Source organism: Gracilinanus agilis, chromosome 1, assembly GCF_016433145.1.
Source record: "Gracilinanus agilis isolate LMUSP501 chromosome 1, AgileGrace, whole genome shotgun sequence".
Lineage (NCBI taxonomy): Eukaryota > Metazoa > Chordata > Mammalia > Didelphimorphia > Didelphidae > Gracilinanus > Gracilinanus agilis.
Window position 1 is genome coordinate 321,657,072 of NC_058130.1, and position 19,343 is coordinate 321,676,414.

General features: G+C 34.8%; 1 protein-coding gene across 2 annotated transcripts in view; it reads left to right on the forward strand.

Annotated features, from left to right (window-relative positions):
* The window catches only part of MEF2C (myocyte enhancer factor 2C), a 39,913-nt gene extending 21,335 nt beyond the window's left edge, over positions 1-18,578 (forward strand). Inside the window, exons 3-6 of one of the 2 annotated variants that reach the window (XM_044662880.1) lie at positions 3,116-3,288; positions 5,748-5,877; positions 6,473-6,608; positions 13,746-18,578. In XM_044662880.1, coding sequence (XP_044518815.1) covers positions 3,116-3,288; positions 5,748-5,877; positions 6,473-6,608; positions 13,746-14,067 — 761 coding nt within the window. In that variant the 3' untranslated portion in view covers positions 14,068-18,578. The remainder of the gene's footprint in view (positions 1-3,115; positions 3,289-5,747; positions 5,878-6,472; positions 6,609-13,745) is intronic. The other variant, XM_044662888.1, reaches the window with a different exon arrangement.
* Positions 18,579-19,343: the final 765 nt, after the last annotated feature.

Here is a 19,343-nt window from a genome sequence, read left to right on the forward strand (position 1 = left end):
AACAGTATCCTTTCCCTCTTTTCTACCTCTCTTGTAAAAGTTTTTTTGTATTATTTCAATTTATAATAATCTCTTCCTCCTATTAATTTGTATATCTATATCCCTTGTATCCAACTTTATAGTATTATTTTTCTTTTTTATACCTTGAGCTCCTTGAGAGCAGGGACCGTGTCTTTCTAACTTAAAAGATTTCACAAATTTCCATGCACACAGAAAGCATTCAATAAACATATGCTATTATTGATATGATGATAATGAAAATGCCTCCTTCAGGGCTCCTATAGAAGAACCTTCTATTTTTCTTATCTATTTATTACAGTTTTAAATAATGATAACTAAATCTGTTTCAAATCTAAAAAATCAATGAGCCAACATGCATTCATCCAGAAGTCATGTCTAGGGACAGCTAAGTAATACAGTGGATAGAACCCCAGGACTGGAGTTGGGAGCTCTGGCTTCAAATCTGGCCTTAGACCCTTTCTAGCTATGTGACCCTGAGCAAGTCATTTAACCCCAGTTGCCTAGCCCTTACCACTCTTCTGTATTAGAATGGACACTTAAAAGAAGGTAAGGATTGAGAAAATAAAGAAGTCATGTATGTTTAACCTCATTTCCTTTTCTGACACTTTATTAGTTTGATATATTAGGAGAATGTAGAATAGAGACCCAGACTTTACCAAGATTTCAGAAAAACGCTGGACATATTTCATTTTCTTAAGAATACCTTATAGGTATATTTTGAACAAGACAGAGAGATGTGGATTAGAACCTAGTGCAATTAGGTGAATTCAAAACCATTTAAACAACCAGACCTAGGAAATGGTGACTAATGGTCAGTGACTAATCACTATTAAATTAGAGAGATTTCTAATGTTACCATCATTTAGCTTTAACTCTGCCTTCTTCTGTTTTGTCAGTGATATAGATGGAGGCATTGATGGAATCCATATTAGATTTGCATGTAACAAGAAGCTGGAAGGAAAAGTTAGCACAAGGCAGCATCATAACAAGGCATTCAAACTCATGCCACCTTATACTACATTAAAAGAAGAATATTTTCCACCACAAAGACAGGTGATAGTCCTGCTGTACTCTGTCATAGTCCATTCCGGGAATATAGAGTTTATTTCTAAGTACTACAGCTTAAGAAGGTCAATAAACCATATTGCTTTCAAAGGAGGATGACCAGGAAGGGGACTAGACTCTATGCCCTGTAAAGATTGTTTGAAAGAAATACATATATTTATCTGGATAATGACCTAGGGGAGAAGCATAGTAGGGGAAGAGAATGTGATAATTATCTTTAAGTATCTGAATCTTTGTCATATGAAAGACCAATTAGACTTATTGTGCTTTTGCCTGAGACAGCAGGCCCAGGAAGAATTGGCAAAAAGTCAAGTCAAATCAACAAGCATTAATTTATTAAACATTCACTATGTTCCAGTCAGTCTCCTAAATTCTGGGGACACAGAAAAATGAAAAATTAGTCCTTGCCTTCAAGGAAATTCTATTCTAATGGGATTAACAAACATGAAACATGAAAATAGGTACACACAAGACATATACAGGATAAATTGGTGCTAGAGCCCAAAAGGAAATGGGAAAGGCAGAAAGAGGAATTGGAGGTGAGACTTGAAGGAAGAAAGGGAAATTGGAAGTGGACATGAGGGAGGAAGAACATTCCAGGAACTGGAATTCACAGTTGGTGAAAATACCTGGAGTCTAGAGGAGGAGTGAGTGTCTTGTGGGAGAAATAACAAAGAGGCTAGTCTGTGGAGGGGTGTTAAAATGTAAGAAAAGTGGAAAGATGGGAAATAATTAAGTTGTGAAGGGCTTTCAAAGCCAAATAAAGGATTTTCTATTTCATCCTGGAAGTAATAGGGAGCTACTAAAGTTAGATTTCAGTTCAATATCAGGAAATTGATGTGGTGGGGAGCTATCTAAAAGTAGTGTTTTATCTCCGGTCGGGAGTGAGTTTCTTCCAACTCGAGGCTGAATGATCACTTCTATGGATGCTGTAGTAAATATTCCTTCTCACAAACTCACTGTCCTTGGTGGTCTTCCGTGTGATCCCTCCCAACTCAGAGATTCTATAATAATAGCATGGGTTTATCTGTTCCTGCATTAATCACAGTGGAAACGAAGAATCTGGTTTCAGAATTTGTTCTCATTCTGGCTTAGATTGCATCCCAGATGGTATTCTCTGGGGCCATACATGTCGTTGAGTAGGAAGTTAAGGTGGTAACTTTTCTTCATGTATTTTGAAAAACAAGATAGCAGAAACCTTCAAACATCCATTTTTTACCCCTGCTCAGCTCAGGCTAAACATCTAAGATTTCAGAACTCCCCTACTGCCTTGTGAGGTGGCTGCTCCCTTACTGTGATGAATCAGCATTTTATGGCAGCCTCAGCTCACTGCAGCTACTGGGCAGAAGTGCTGCTGCCCTCTGAAGTTCTATGGGAGCCCAGTCAAAAGAACCAGCCCATTGGAGTTATTATTAGAACATACCGAAAAGGGCAAGAGGGATTGAAGAACAACTGTAGGGAGAATTTGCTCAAATAAAAGGGAGACTGAATGACAAAAAGATTTAAGAATCTTCCTGAAGCTTCTCCTCCTCCTGCACATCCTAGAAATTACAGTCTTGCTCTTATACCCTTGTTTCATTTAAGAAGGAAAAAAAACAGCAGTGAAGGAAAAGAGAGTGAGTCAGTAAGGAAAGAAGGAAAGTCAGACCCCTGTGTTGTGCCAGTCGATTAAAGCACAGCACAATTGTATGCTTTTCTTAGACCATAAGACTGTCTGACTTTCTTCCTGGCTTTTCTAAATAGTAGGAAAAAAAGTTATAAGGACACAAGTTCATCTTAGTAATCTGCTTAGTAAAACTACCATTAGCAAAATTCTGCTTTGAGTCTATTCAAAAATTGTATGAATTCATTTTGAAAAACAGTTTTAAATACTGCTCACAGTAATGGCATTGCTTTTCTACTCTTGAAACTTTACATTTTTGAGACTGTGATAAATTGTTTTTCTTTTCTTTTCAATAAAGGCACATTATGATATTTGGAGATATATTTGAGCATGGGTTTCTTTTTTTTATCTTTTTTTTTAAAACAGGGAATGGGTATGGTAACCCCCGAAACTCACCAGGTTTGCTGGTCTCACCTGGAAACTTGAATAAGAATATGCAAGCAAAGTCTCCACCGCCAATGAATCTGGGAATGAACAACCGTAAACCAGATCTCCGAGTCCTTATTCCACCAGGCAGCAAGAATGCAATGCCATCAGTGGTAATACTAGATTGCATTATAATGCATTTTCTTGTTACCTTCTTAATCTTGTGCTTCCTATAGTGAATTCTTTAAAATATATTCAATCATTTTTAACAATTCCTTATTTTCAACCATAAAAATAAAACAATGGCCCTTCTAGGACACTTAGTGGTGTCCAGCTACAGCTTCTGTTATCTAGTTTCCTTTTTTTTCTTTTTAACCTTTTTAAGTAGGGAAAAAAGAGGCAAAACAAAACACAAGTGTTCAGGAAATGCCCATTGATAATGCTAGTGTCAGGGCACATGGACAACATCCTCACTGTGGGGTGTCTAGTTTCTATTATAAAAGAAGCATTCATTCTACATCACTATTTATATATTTATGTAATATATCCAGTCAATGAGAGAATATGAAGGTATACATGGCCTTTTAACCAACCATATTTGTTATAAATATTTTCAAGATGTTAAAAGTATAAAATTATTTTTATAATTTCTAAAAAGGTTTTGTTCTTGTTAGTTGGATATTCTTTTCTTAGATTCATTTCAGTAAGGATGGTTGGTCTGTCTCATATACCTTTGCTTAAACTCAGTTTAAGATTCCATACAAGTAATATAATAGCCAAAGACAAACTGTTTTTAAATCTCATTCCCTCTGATTATAAGGGTCATGTTTTACAGTGATTGAAGAATAATGGTTATTTCTGAGAAGAAATAAAATAATACATAAAGCATCCCAGGGCCTGTGTACTTTTCTGACTTCTGCTTATACATGACAACCTCCAGGATATTATAGCGGGTACTAGATTTGACAATAAAAGACCTCACAGCAATGTTCTTCAGATTAACTTATCATAAGAGTAGAAAACATTAGAAATACACCCGGTTTTTTAAAAGAATTCTGTAAACAGATTTAGTTCGTGCTATGAACACATTTCTTTTTCCTGTTCGGTGACAGATCAGGGCAAAAACTGTATTGTGAGCTGATTAACATATTATGACACAGTACAGATTAATTTTGAAATTCACTTCCTCGCCCTCCAAATCACATTAAATGGAGTGGCCCCTTTTGAAATAACTGGAATTAATAAATATGGTCTCCTACAGGGCTATACCCCAGCAAGACTGAAGCAGTGACAAGCTGTCTCTATCAATGATTTATTCCTGGGCTCTTAAAACTGAGATACTTTCCAGGGCATTCTATCTATGAATGGCCATGGCTCTAGTAACCAGGTGCCACTCTCCAGCCTCACTGGGTGAACCAGCGAGTCTTGGTAGTGTCATCTTTTCTGTAGTGGTGGAAAAATGAATGCTGGAACAATGACCTGTGCTGAAAACGGGGGAGATTGTCTTCACATTTGAGACAAACATCTCATTAGAGGAAACAAAGAATGCTTTTGTAAGGAGTTATTTTTATAGACCGGATTCAAAAACTGTTTAAACTGTTGTGCCTATCAGAAGTTGCTTTTCATTATGTTGAAAGGAATTTGCCCAATGATAAATATTTACTTGCACTAATTATTAATACTCCTTTCCTACGCTCTCAGTCTGAGGATGTCGATCTGCTTTTGGTAAGTGGTGATAGTGCTCCCTTAAATTTAATCATGCAAAGAAACTGATTGTTATTTTTAGATGGAGTTGGTGCCTGTGGTGAAATGGAGAAATGTTAGAGATTACCACAAAGGGTCGATATTGCTAAATTTTTAAATATTTATAATTTCCAGTATCTATCAGGGGTGAAAAGAACATTGGGTCATTGTATTTTTCAGCTTTAACCTCTCTCTGGGTAGTGCCAAGTTTTAAACAGTGTGTCTGTTTTGGAGCATGCAAAAGGGACCTAAAACTCTCTGGTTAGGTATTTTATCCTTTTTATGATGTGGGGTTTTTTCCCTAGTAATTATCTTTCTTGTAGTCATTAGGCTTATGTGGACCTTAAACCTTCTTGAAGTAAAGGAGTTAATGATAAATGTTAACTGCTTTGCTTCCTAGTTTGAAAGAAGTTTGTTTTAACCGTAGTTGGAAAGAATGAAGTGGTCAGAGCACCATCTGCTGGTCAAAATTTGATATACTGCATTACTATGGTACTGCTTATAGACTTTCACATAAAAACCATTATTGTTGACTTTAATGAAAAAAAATTTTTTTGCATTTGAATGAGGACCGAAACAATGGAAGTACAGTATACATATTTCATCAGTTTTCCACATGGTCTGTTTTTACCCACAATAAAGCTATCTTGCTTGTTACTAGTTCAGTTGCCTAGGAGATACTGATGTAATGGGTTACTATGGCAACAGCTGGTCTCTTGAAGGATTGTAAATGATAGGGTTGGCAGAGTTCAGAGAGGCACATGTTAAATGATTAATTTCACGAAATTCATACCAAGATATGTTTTTATATGAAAACTAATGCTGAAATCTAATGTGTTTAATTTATTTGAAATCAATCAATAATACCCTTTTTTATTTACTTTAATAGAATCAAAGGATAAATAACTCCCAGTCTGCTCAGTCATTGGCCACCCCAGTGGTTTCCGTAGCAACTCCTACTTTACCAGGGCAAGGAATGGGAGGGTATCCATCAGCCATTTCAACAACATATGGTACTGGTGAGTATCTTCATAAAGTGTAAATAGTACATTTAATAACAAGAAAGCAAGACCAAAAAAAATTCTATCTTTTCAGTCTGTCAAGAATGTCTATGGTGATCCCTCATATGTGCATTATACTGAACCACCACCTTTATTTCTAGTAAGATCAGTTGAGATCTTTTCTTTCTTAAGTGGTTGAAAGTCTTATTAACCCAACTTGATAAATGAGAAATGTCAGAAAATACAAGAGATCGCTTCATTGTTTTACTAGAAAGGACATTTTTTATGAGCTGTGTCCCTTTAAATATGAGTTAGGAAATTCTTCCAGTTGATCAAATCTAGCAGTATGAATAATGCATATAAATATAGTCCGGCACTGTAATGATAATGCATCCTAGAAATTTCTAGTTTTGAAATGGAGGTTTTATCTAGGACATTATTTTCCCCAAAAATTTAGCACTTAAAAAAAATTTTAGAATGACTTCCTTATCTTTCTGAAATGAAAAAACTGCAGTTGTGAAACTCTTAGGAAGTAAAAATGTTGATACTAGCCACAATATAATCAGTATTAAATTAATTATTTCTCCATAATTATCTTTTTCCCCCAATCTAGAGTACTCACTGAGTAGTGCAGATTTGTCATCTCTCTCTGGGTTTAATACAGCCAGTGCTCTTCATCTTGGTTCAGTAACTGGCTGGCAACAGCAACACCTACATAACATGCCACCATCTGCCCTCAGTCAATTGGGGTAAGCAATATTATTTTTGTATTATAATCTTCTAAGGGATAAAACAGCCTTTTAATATTTATTAGGGTATTACAGTCCATCAATTTAGAGTATGTCATTATGCTATAGCTATCATCATCATCATCATCATCAAAATCTGAAAAGAAGTATCAGATTAACATCTTTTTAAAGTATGTAGTTTAATTGCCATCTTCTATGTCCCTTCAGAGTAAAGAGGAAATTTTATTGACGGCTTAACTCTCTTATTTATATTAGCAAAAGGCATTGATATTTCCTTCAGCATGGATTAAAATAAACCAGAAAACATTATTTGTGTTTTCCTCCAAGCAAAATAGAAAGTTGATTTGAGATATAAGATAAATTTGTGGTTGTAAAATCTAAAAAGTTTCTAATTGAGACAAACTCATTTAGGATAAATGAAAATAAAATTTTAGCATAGTAAAAAAGTCTCCTGATCATAGAATTGTCATATTTCCATCTGTTCGACTGACATGCAGGCTTCATATATTTGTAACTGCCTTGTAAAAATATAGCCTAATTACCTAAATCTGGATAGAATACTTAATTTTTGTTTTCTGAAGACAGAAAATGTGTATTCCTGCCCTCTTGTGGTGGTTTAAAGATATTTCTTCATTACAGGAGTACCAGTATTGTTAGATTATAAATGGAGAGATTAAAGCCAAGAAAAAAATCAGGCTCGCACTTCTAACTAAACAAAGAACAAGGAAATTCTTTAATCTAGAAAAGTATTTTAAGTATTACTAACATCTCCATATTTGCTGTTTCAATATTTAGTGGTTTGCTTTTGATATCATAGATCCCTGAAACTTGATAATATTATAATGGGCTTTTTCATAAAGTCATTGCATATAAGCTATGTATAACATTCATGTACAAGCTAATAAATTGCCTAAATCCATTAATTTCATAATGGTGCAAAATTCCAAAGAAAACAGAAATGCAAATGTCAAATACTCAACCTGTACTTATTTGCGGTTATTTCCAGCAATTTATTATTTAAATGTAACCAAATATTAGCCCAAAAGAATACAGATCAAATCCTGAGTCAGCTTTGTTTACTTTTCAAATTCCCATATTATCATTTCCTAATTCTTATCTTTAAAAAGTTAAGGGCAAGGCAGGTTAAGAACTTCAATACCTCAAAAGCCACACAATTTCATCCATATGAATACAACTCCAGCAAAGCAAATCACAATCCCCTTTGTGATTTAGTAGATGATTTTTTTGTGAAGTGTTGTTGTTAGAAAAAAAGTTTCATCCCCTAGTGGCTATCTTCCTGGAGATAAGCCTCTCTACATAAGAAACATAGTTCATTCCAGGCTTGTAAAAAAAAGCCTTTCTACATTGCTTAGTAGGGTTGGCCAGAGTTGGTATTTTGCTTGACAATTCCTTGACACATGGAGGAGTAGAGTTTTAGTAGAGAAAATATTTGAAGAATTTATCAATCAATCTAATTTTTATATAAACATAGTAGTGCCTATGAAGTACTACTAAGGATGACATCAGAAATGGATATCCTTAATATTTCTGTAAAATAAAAATAGTTGAACCCTAAGCAATAGAGGCTTTCCCTCAGCATTTCCAGCCTATTTTTGCCTTGAAAAGCTTTTGAAAACCCTTTCATGCCCTTTCAGTACACTTTCAAATTTCTTCTGAATTCAGAAAAGTTAGATCTGTGTGTGTGTGTGTGTGTGTGTGTGTGTGTGTGTGTGTGTTTATGTGTGTGTGTCTAGTATTCAGATAAATAAATTTTTAGAAAAAATAATCAAGTTTAAATTCAGATAAAAGAACCCAAGCTACCAATTTCTTTTACATTTCAAATGAATGATTTAGAACTAGAGAGTAGAAGTGGATACACAGCATATTTTCTCATGTACATTCTAGTTTTTTATCATTATCATTAAAGATCCAATAGGATCTTGCATTCAATGTGTGCATATTTTAAAATGTCAACTCTTCCAAATTTTCTAATTACTTCTGATAATCTTTAAACATAGAGATATTTCAAATACATGGTGTCACTAGATTTCTACTCACTTGGTTTTTTCACTTAATCCAGGAATACTAATTTCTCAAATGTATGTTATTTTATCATGACAGTTTTCTGATTTAAAATAAAGTATAAGATAGCAACCAAATCCAAATAAATCTTTTTTCCCTAAATATAGTATTGCACTGCCATTGTACAACACAAAATCTGTTGTGCCAAATATTGTCAGGACAGATAACTTTTAACCAAAATGATTATACAAAGATTTTTTTTGGAATATAATCATTTTTCCAGGTAACAGGAATAAGTCTGAAGCCCTCATTACTAGCTCCAAACATGGCTTTATTTGGACATAAATGAAAATATTTTGTCATTTCAAGTTATTTTAAAGTTTAAATTCATGTTATTAAATTCCATCATTCTTTGTATATAATTTTTTTAGAAAACAACTACACTTTAACACCAGATTCTGTGCTAGCCAATAAGGTGAGCAAAGATTTCATTGGACTGAAATAAAAAATAAGGAAAACAGATTCAGACTAGAGGGGGATTGAGAATTAAATATATAGAGTCAAGGGAAAAAATTATGATTTTTTACCAAATTCCTTTCTATACTTTTTCTCATCATGCACGTCTTGTGTGAGAATTTATTGTACAAGTTTTCATTGCCTTTTAAATAATAGATATATAAATGTTTCTTGAATTGAAGTCCCTAGATAATATAATATATACAACCCTTCTTCATCTTCTATCCAAACATTATGTATGCCTGGGTACATGCACACAAATATGAGCACACACACATTTAGAAGCCCTTAATTCAGTGCCTGGCACAAAGTAGATAACATAATAAATGCTAGTTGACTGACTGACACCTACACACACACACACACACACACACACACACACACACACACACACACACACACAGTTGTCATCATTTTTTCCTACTCTTTCTATAAATAATGTCTGTCCAAAAAAAATCTTCCTAGAAAGCTAAATGGCTTTAAAAGGAGTTACTCCAAATATACTAATTTGACATAATTAAGTTACGTTAGTTATTATAAATAGTAAAAATTCTCCCTGCTATATTAATATCTCTATCAAATCAATCATTTCAGCCACTCAAATTTCATGAGAATCTTTTAATTGAAAGGCTTCTGGGAATCAGATTAATGTCTTATTGGGTCATTGGGTTAAATCCAGGATGACAGGTCTGACATTTCAAAGAGAAGTTGTTTAATATTTTGGAACGTCAGCTGAGCCAAAATGAACATTGGCAGTCTTGTGTAATTATCAAAGTGTCAACTGAATCCATCAATACTCTACCAAAAATAAAGACAACAACATGTGTATTTTTTTAAGTGGAAATGTCTTTAGACCTTCACAATTATGCTTTTTAAAAAACTGCCTGTCATCTGATTTTATCAATTCAATATAAAGAATGATTCACTTTGGGTGGTAATCTCCTACACAAGTTCCTGAAGTTAGTGGGAGTTGTGCGTAGGGAGAAGAGCTGTGACAGAAGAACCTGGCCCTGAGAGATCAGTGGGAGTGATTTGTGTGACTAAGAGTGAGCTTTTTAAAAAGTGGTCATTTTCCGTCATAGTTACCTTTCTTCTTTAAAACTCAACAATGCCAATGGGCTTTCCATAGGAAATGCCCCTCTATATTTTAGGTGCTTTTCCTGTTATCTAAAAAGGCACTGTTTCTAGCAGTTTCAGACATCAGTTCTTGTGATATGGGTGTACAAGGGATACTATAGAAGGCTATTTGTGGGTACAGGCAACGTTCAAAAGGTTAGGTAAAAATAGGTCAGATACTCTAATATATTTTACAGGCGGAGGCAGTAAGAATTTGAATAAAACTGTCCAGTCATATTTGATCTCTGATCGAATACGGGGAAAGGTAGGTGTTTTCCCAGTTCTAAATCTGGCATCAGTAGTAAATGATAATTTTCAGTGTGGACTTTAATGTGAACAGCTTGCAGATCAGGCTTCTTCACTCTCCCACATCTTCTATTCAAGGGCAGCACATATTCCTCATAATCATCTATGTCCACCAAAATCACGTTCTAAACAAACATCAAACCACAAGTTTCGGCTGTTTCCCAAATCTGAATCTGGCATGAATAGTGCCAAGTGAAGTTTTTCTTTAATTGACTGTTCTTTATTTTCCAGAATTATTTCTTTAAAAATAAGACTGACCAATTAAATGCCTTAGTTATAACAGTCACACTGACCTACAATGTATTTTGTAGCAAAGTAGCTAACATAATCTACCATTCGATAGACTAAAAGTTTCATGTTTGTGGATTTATTCCCCCAAACTTTTAGAGACTTCTCTATCAAAGGGTTTGAAATATGTTTTCAAGATGTTATAAAATATCACGAGAAGTCATATTAAGGTATTTCTGTGTATATATTAAAAACAATAGTAGCTCACAGGATGTTTTCCTCACAAATGCCCCATGAGGCAGATGGTAAGAGTGTCCTCACTCCATTTTACTGCCAAAGAATCTAACTCAGAGAGTCTTTGTGACGGCATAGCCACATGACTAATGAAGGGCAGATTCAGGATTTATTTACAGGGAGGGATCATTAGTGTTCTACTCTTTGCCAGAAAAAAAAATAGCAATTGTATCCAAAGAGGCTAATTGCATATGAAAGTTGAAGAAATTATGCAAATAATGCAAGCCCTTGTTCAGACCCCACCCCATAAAAGATATTTTTATGACTGAGTAAAACAAATTTATGGATTTTTTGAGGGATTGAAGATCTGTTGGGGTGCCTGATTTGTCCAGCTTAGCTATTGTCTTCATTAATCCAGTTCACAAAATAATTTTTCGATTATTTCTTTTTGCCAGTGAAGACAGAATTTAAAGTACAGAGAAGTAAAAGACATTTATTGCTATAGCACTTTATTTTCATATACTCAATGTTATTAAGTATTTGTTTGATTCACACTAGAAGTATTTAATTAAATTTTCATCATATAGGATAGCAAAAATCCTTCTCCCAAATTCAAAAGATAATTTTCTTCTTGCTAGAAGGCAACAAGCATTTAGTAAATGTTTACTCTGTGCCAGCCTCTGTGCTAAGTGCTACATAAAATAATCGCCAAATAAAGCTTAAACTAAGAACAAATAGCCCACCCCTGAAATGTAAGATGTAGTGTTTCGGTTATTATTATTGCTATTTTAATTTCTCCTTGACAGAAAGTCTATATAACTCTCATCTAGGAACATAGTAAGACTAAGATAGACTATAATAGAGTAAAGAGTATTTAAATTGCTCAAAGAAAATATAAACATACTCAAAACATCATGTGAAGTCAGTTTAGTGCTTAGATAGATGTCAAGGCTGATTTACTTCTATAGAACCAAGAAGTTAGAGAAAGAAAATGCTTATTAAAGAAACAAATCATTCTCCTTTCAGATTATTTCCTATAATACGTTATACATTAATAAGAGAAGGAAAGTAATTTTTTTGCCAGTAGGTGGTGCTTTTGTACAAAACATCACTCATAAACTTGTCTCATTTCTGTCTAATTTCATATTCCTATACATTGTTAGCACTTATTGTATCTCCCACAAAGCTACCTCCTTCTGTCATATACTTTCTCCCAAATTTGCATGCATATACACATTCAGAACAAAGTTTAAAATAGCACTTAAGTCTTCTTAAATTGGAAAGTGAAATAGGAGCTTAAACTGGCAAATTTGGGGTCCCTTTGTTTGAGATGGGTGTGTCTTCATGTACAAGGCATTACTTTTGCTCTTCCTTCATTTAAAGGGGGGGGGGCGGTAAGATTTTTGAAAGTTCCTAGCAAGACAAGTTGTCCTGGATCGATCAGCATATGTCAGCATTCTCTGCCATGGGATATAGACACCTGGTGTATAGACCAGCAAGCCTATTTTTGCCTTAAAATGCTCACAACTTCAGCATTCAACCTTCTATTTGGGTTCTCTTGGCCAATAACAATCTGTCTATCTGTCTCCTTTGAAAGGTTGGTTTAATTCTTATTTTCAAGACCTGTAGCTTCATCATTTATCCTATATTTTGAAGGAAGTGCAAGCTCTTGAGGAATACAATGAGGAACAAATGTTCTGAGCTAAATCACCACCATGACTTTCTCCATACTATGTTTCTCCCATGCAGTCTCATCTACCTGACCATATACTCCTTCAGAATATTAGGGGACAGCTAGGGGCATCCTTTTTATTGATTCTTATAGTTTCATGTACTTGGCAGTGCTTGACTCACATTAATGAAAATAATATAGTTGGGAAAAATAAAGTTTTTTTAAATAAATATTTTCATCACATATGGTTAAGAAGCAATAATTTCCACTTAGTTATACGTATTATCAGGGATAAAATCTTACATTCATTTATACCTAACTGTTAATCAACTGATACATTCACCTTTCAACTCCTAGCCTCCTTTCCTCTCTCAGCTCGCTATCCCTAACCAAAAGAAAAAGATATTACTCTATGAAAAATTATGGCCCCCCCTTCACCTGAAGCTGAACATCTCTTCACTTTCCAGAAAGAGGATATAACTCATTATCCATACTGTTACCTAGCAATATATAAAGCCTCCATCATAAGTCTTTAGGAGTATACATATTTTTTAAAAATCAGTCTTACTGCTCAGGCAGGTCTTACTACTAGAGCCAGACCCTATCTCCCCCACCCCCTTCCCCAATCCTACTTTAAAATGTTGAGCAAAATGTCAAGGACACCGAAAAATCTCTTTCACACCATCTCTTGGACCAAATTCTGGGCACTGCCATCCAGAGCTCTCCCAAAGCTCGTAGGTGCAGTGTCAGAGCCTAGAGAGAAAAGATGCCTAAGGTCTGAATCAATGAAATTGGAATTGCTGCAGGATTTTTGTTTTCTTTTGTTTTGTTTTAAAAGAGCATCACCTTGCTGTATTGAGCAAGCGATGCTTCAGTTTCCCGCCCATCCTACGTATCTCCTCAGGTACTCTTCTCCCCCTTGACATACCCAAGAATCGGGTCCGAGTCTTTAAAAACTGATGTTTTGTGGATGTGAGTGATTGTGCGTTCCTGGGGGCTCCAGGCCTCCTCAATCTGTAACTGGGTTTCCTTTCCTCCTACAGAGCTTGCACTAGCACTCACTTATCTCAGAGTACAAATCTCTCCCTGCCTTCTACTCAAAGCCTCAACATCAAGTCAGAACCTGTTTCTCCTCCTAGAGACCGTACCACCACCCCCTCGAGATACCCACAGCATACGCGCCACGAGGCGGGGAGATCTCCTGTTGACAGCTTGAGCAGCTGTAGCAGCTCGTATGATGGGAGCGACCGAGAGGATCATCGGAATGAATTCCACTCCCCCATTGGACTCACCAGACCTTCGCCGGACGAAAGGGAAAGTCCCTCAGTCAAGCGCATGCGGCTCTCTGAAGGATGGGCAACATGATCAAATTATTACCTACTAGTTTTTTTTTTTTTCTTGCAGTGTGTGTGTGCTATACCTTAATGGGGAATGGGGGGTCGATATGCATTATATGTGCCGTGTGTGGACAAAAAAAGTCAGGTACTCTGTTTTGTAAAAGTACTTTTAAATTGCCTCAGTGATACAGTATAAAGGTAACCAGAAATGCTGAGATAGGCTTAGCACTTGAGTTGTACAACAGAACACTTGTACAAAATAGATTTTAAGGCTAACTTCTTTTCACTGTTGTGCTCCTTTGCAAAATGTATGTTACAATAGATAGTGTCATGTTGCAGGTTCAACGTTATTTACATGTAAATAGACAAAAGGAAACATTTGCCAGAAGTGGCAGATCTTTACTGAGAGAGAAAGCAGCTGTTATGCAACATATAGAAAATGTATAGATGTTTTGACAGACCCAGCAATGGGTGGCCACTGGGAAATGTAAGAAACAGAGGAGGTCACCTAACATAGCAATGATGCTCCCAAACATTCAGGCATATCATGGAAGTATGGCACTCAGTTAAAAGGATCAAAGACATTTAAAAGAGAACCATACTTAGAAAAACGTGGAGTTTGAGGGCAAACGTATTTAATTTTTAAAAATTCTGGGTCTGCATCACTTATTAAATAAAAATATAAAAATATGTACATTACATTTTGCTTATTTTCATATAAAAAGTAAGACAGAGTTTGCAAAGCATTTGTGGCTTTTTGTAGTTTACTTAAGCCAAAATGTGTTTTTTTTTTCTTGATAGCTTCGCTAATATTTTAAACAGTCCTGAAAAAAGCAAAAGGGACTTTTTGTATAGAAAGCACTACCCTAAGCCATGAAGAACTCCATGCTTTGCTAACCAAGATAACTGTTTTCTCTTTGTAGAAGTTTTGTTTTTGAAATGTGTATTTCTAATTATATAAAATATTAAGAATCTTTTAAAAAATCTGTGAAATTAACATGCTTGTGTATAGCTTTCTAATATATAATAATTATGGTAATAGCAGAAGTTTTTGTTATCTTAATAGTGGGAGGGGGGTATATTTGTGCTGTTGCACATTTAAGTAACTATTTTCTTTCAGTTTTCTTTTACTCTGCATACATTTTACAAAATCAAAATCAGTTGTCAAAAGGATAACCTGTGGGGTTAGAATGACCACATCATAACAATCTAAATCATTTCAAAAACTACATTTGCAATCTATTGGGTGAACGGACATCCATTGTATATATATTGATTAGTTCTTTGAGTTTGGGATTTTTTGGGTTTTTTTGCATTTTGCCAAATGCAGGGCCCCTTTTCTGATCTTAGGTATACCCCTGTGCATCTTGGAATTCAATAAGTAAGCATCACAATTTGACCTTTATCCTAAATCATCTACTTGGTTTTTAGCCCACTCTAATTTGATAGAGTATTTGGTTTTTAAAATCTGCTGGAATGGGCTATAAGTGGTGGTACGTTATGTCCTGAAGATATGTCAGCAAAAAAAAAAAAAAAAAAAGATGTGATCAATGTGGAGGTAACCCAGTGAATAAGTTCTAATCGCCCACATTTAGGAAAAAAAATACAAAGAAACGATGCTACAGAAAAAAAAAAAAAGAAGAAGCAGGTACCCAGTTTGTATTATTTTAACCTGTACTCAACAAACCTTGTTGATTATCATAAGGCTGTTGAGCTAGCCCAGTGTATCAGGCAACCCCAAAATGTCACTTCTGCATAAGGCATGTATGTCATATTTTTTCCTTCAATAAAGAAAATTACTAGCCATTACAAGAAAATCCATTTAAGATCCTCTATGTCCCTTTTCATTCAAAGAAACAATGACTTAATGAACATATGTCTCTGGGGATTATTTTCTGGGTCATTCCTTTTAAGAAGTTAGTGCCATAAGAAATGTTTATATTTCTTCTCCAAGAGTAGTTTCAGTTTTTGAAAGAATATAGGAACCATTTCCTTCTCATGGTATATGGAGATCCAGTTTCATCTCCCAATCAGATGCATTGACATTAGCAACAACAACAAAAAAAAAGTAAAAAATAAAATAAAAATACAGAAGTGATGCAGTCAGCACAAACAAATCCTATTTAGTTAGGCCACACTAAGACCCATTCCCCATCAACTTGCATAGTTTCTGTGTATTTCTCATCATAAGAGGCTGCCGCTGGGTGGCAGAAGCCAAGAGATTTTACTCACTGGACTCTATTTTCCTAACTTTATCAGAAATTTCCAATTAGTTCTCTGGTTTGTGCCTGACTAGGATGCCAGTCTGCCTTGTGCCCATATTTTGTATACTCTAAGCAGAATGCAATTCAACTAATTCATACATCCTATTTGATAAGATGACCATGGAACATGGAAAGAAAGATATTTATGCAGAGGAAAAGCAGAACTGGATCCCTGACCTATTAAATGCAAACACACATAGACACACACGATATTCAAAGCCACTCTCCTAACCTTAAGCATGATCCCATTCTTAGAGTCTCTTGCTGAGATTTTTAACTTGACGTGTATAAAATATGCAAATATGTCACAAATGTGCTTTGTCATTTCAAAACACTTTGGGTTTATCAGAGTTGTTAGTAGAAACTTGTCAGCGGGTGGGGAGGGGGTCAGTCTACGAAAATACGAAGAATAGCCATATTAATAGTTTACCTTGCAATTTGCCTCAGCAACACAGGAAAAAAAAAAAAAAAAGGAAAAGTGAGTTTCTAAGGGGGTGGTTGTTTAAAGTAAGCTAAAGAACCAGCAGAAGCTAGGGTGAAGATGAAGCCTTGGCTATTTATAGCAGTTCTGACAATGGTTTTATAAGAACATTTCAAAGAATAGAATCACTTGAAAATGGATGCCAGTCACCTCTTGTTCCCACCACCGAATTCATATCAAGTGGTGGCAAGAGAGTGAAGGGATAATCTGAGAATTTTTAAAAGATGATTTAATGAGAAGAAGCACAACTTTGAATATGATGAGTCACTTTCTGTCAACAATAACTGTCTATCTTTTTTACCCTTGTACCTTTCTCTGTAATTTACCATTTATTGTATTTGCAAAGCTAATTTTGTTTTTTTTTTCACAGAGATTCCTTTGTATGTAAGGAGTTTGGGGCAGAGCCCTGAGGGAGTATTACTTTACAGAACCCAAGCTGCAGAAACCTTTTTTTTTTTTTTTTTAGGCAACACTCTTCATTGCAAGTTAAAATACCCCAAAGTGGCATTTTGTTCACTTGCAAGGATTGTCATTGCAAATCCTTAGTTTAAGACATTTTCAGCAACATCATTGAACTTAATTATTGGTGACAATGATATGATATACATGAGCTGCACGACCTGTATATTGTATGCATTGATGCCTTTCATTCTGATGCTGTTCATTTCAACATTTTTGAAAGTTCAGTTTTATAGCAAAGAGGCATATTTTTTCCCAAAGGCAGAATCTGTTTTGTAATGATGAATATGAAAATACCTGTCATCTTCAGATCATTTTCAGGTTAACTAAAGTGAGAATTTTTTAAATAACAATGCCAATTCTCTCTTAACAAGAATGTCAGCCCTCTTGTACCTGGACGTGTTTGTTTTATCTTTTCCTGCCCAATCTTTAACTTAGGGATAGAGTTTTTTGTTTTTGCTTTTTGTTTTTTTGCCCCTTTCTTCTTGTATTTCCTTCAGAAAGTAAATGCTTTGTATTTCTTTTTTTTTTAAGCCACTTGAAACCTCAATAAAGGCTGTTGCCTAAACATGGAATACTTCATCTGTTCCTGTTTGTGCCATCTGCTGTGATGTCGTCACTTATATGGCGTTAATTTCCTGCCACTACAGATCTTTTGAAGGACTGATGGGATATTGGTATCTGTTAGAATGCTTCAGATTGTAGATGTAATAAGAGGCTTTTGTTAATATGTTTTAACCAAAGATGTGGAGCAATCCAAGCTTTTAGCCACATACCGTCTGCATCAAATTTGTCCATTTGGGTTATTTTTATAATCGGGTGTTACATTTTGCCTTCCCTACGCATACCTCAAATTGATCCATACCTCACTTTGATTCAGAGAGGTCAACTAAATGACAGATTTCTTTTTTTTTTTTTCACTCTAAATGCTAGTACCTGTGTTCTCTTAGAGTAGAGCAGAAATGGGTCACTGTAGGCATAGTACTTGGATTGCTTCAGATGGTTTTCTGTATCTTTTTTTTCTTTTTTTTCTTTTTTCTGGGGACTTGTTTCCATTAAATGACAGTAATTCAAAAGTAGCTTGTAAATGAGGGCATACAAGCATTTGCAACAAATATTAAAATAGAGGCTCACAGCGGCATAAGCTGGACTTTGTCGCCACTAGATGACAAGATGTTATAACTAAGTTAAACCACATCTGTGTATCTCAAGGGACTTAATTCAGCTGTCTGTAGTGAACAAAAGTGGGAAATTTTCAAAAGTTTCTCCTGCTGGAAATAAGGTATAATTTGTATTTTGCAGACAATTCAGTAAAGTTACTGGCTTTCTTAGTGATGCAGTGTCTGTGGTGCATTTCTTTAATTAGTGTTCTACTGTTCAAATTTGTTCTATTTTGCCACATTTTAAAAAGTAATTCTTCTTTTTAAAAAAATAGTTTTTATTTTAGTTTAGTTTAAAAAAACTAATTCTTTCTACCACAAGGACACCTCTTTATTAGACTTGACAAATTTCATATACAGAGAGCTTACACAAAGATAGATTTGTATAAACAAACATATTTATCTAAATTCATTATTTAGGCAAGTATATGCCTGCATGGGTTGTCAATTAGATCTCATGTTCAGGAAGATAATATAATGCCAATTTAAGAATTAGAAGGTCTTCTCATTGGCTAAATACTTTATTACTGTGATTGTATGACAGGCCTTTGATAACGAATACTTCATATGGATTTTCTTTCTGAGGTTAGTGAGAGGGCCATATCCAAGCTGATGGAAACTAGTGTTAGTTTGTGTTTATTTTTTTTAATGTGAGATTCTAAATGAAAATCTCTCAAAAATGTTCCTCTTTCTACATAACATTAAATTTAACAACAATGTCAGAAAAATACAATTTTTAAATTTTTTTAACTATTTAATAGTTAGCAGAGTCTATATGTTTTCATTACTATAAAAAAGCACATTGATTATGGAAATTGCAATTATAGTTTTTGAAAGACATGTAACTATGGAAGTCAACATGCAAGACTAAAAGAGAAAAAGGAAAGATAGAAGAAAAAGGGAAGGGAAAAATAGATGGAAGGAAGGATTTGTTGAATTT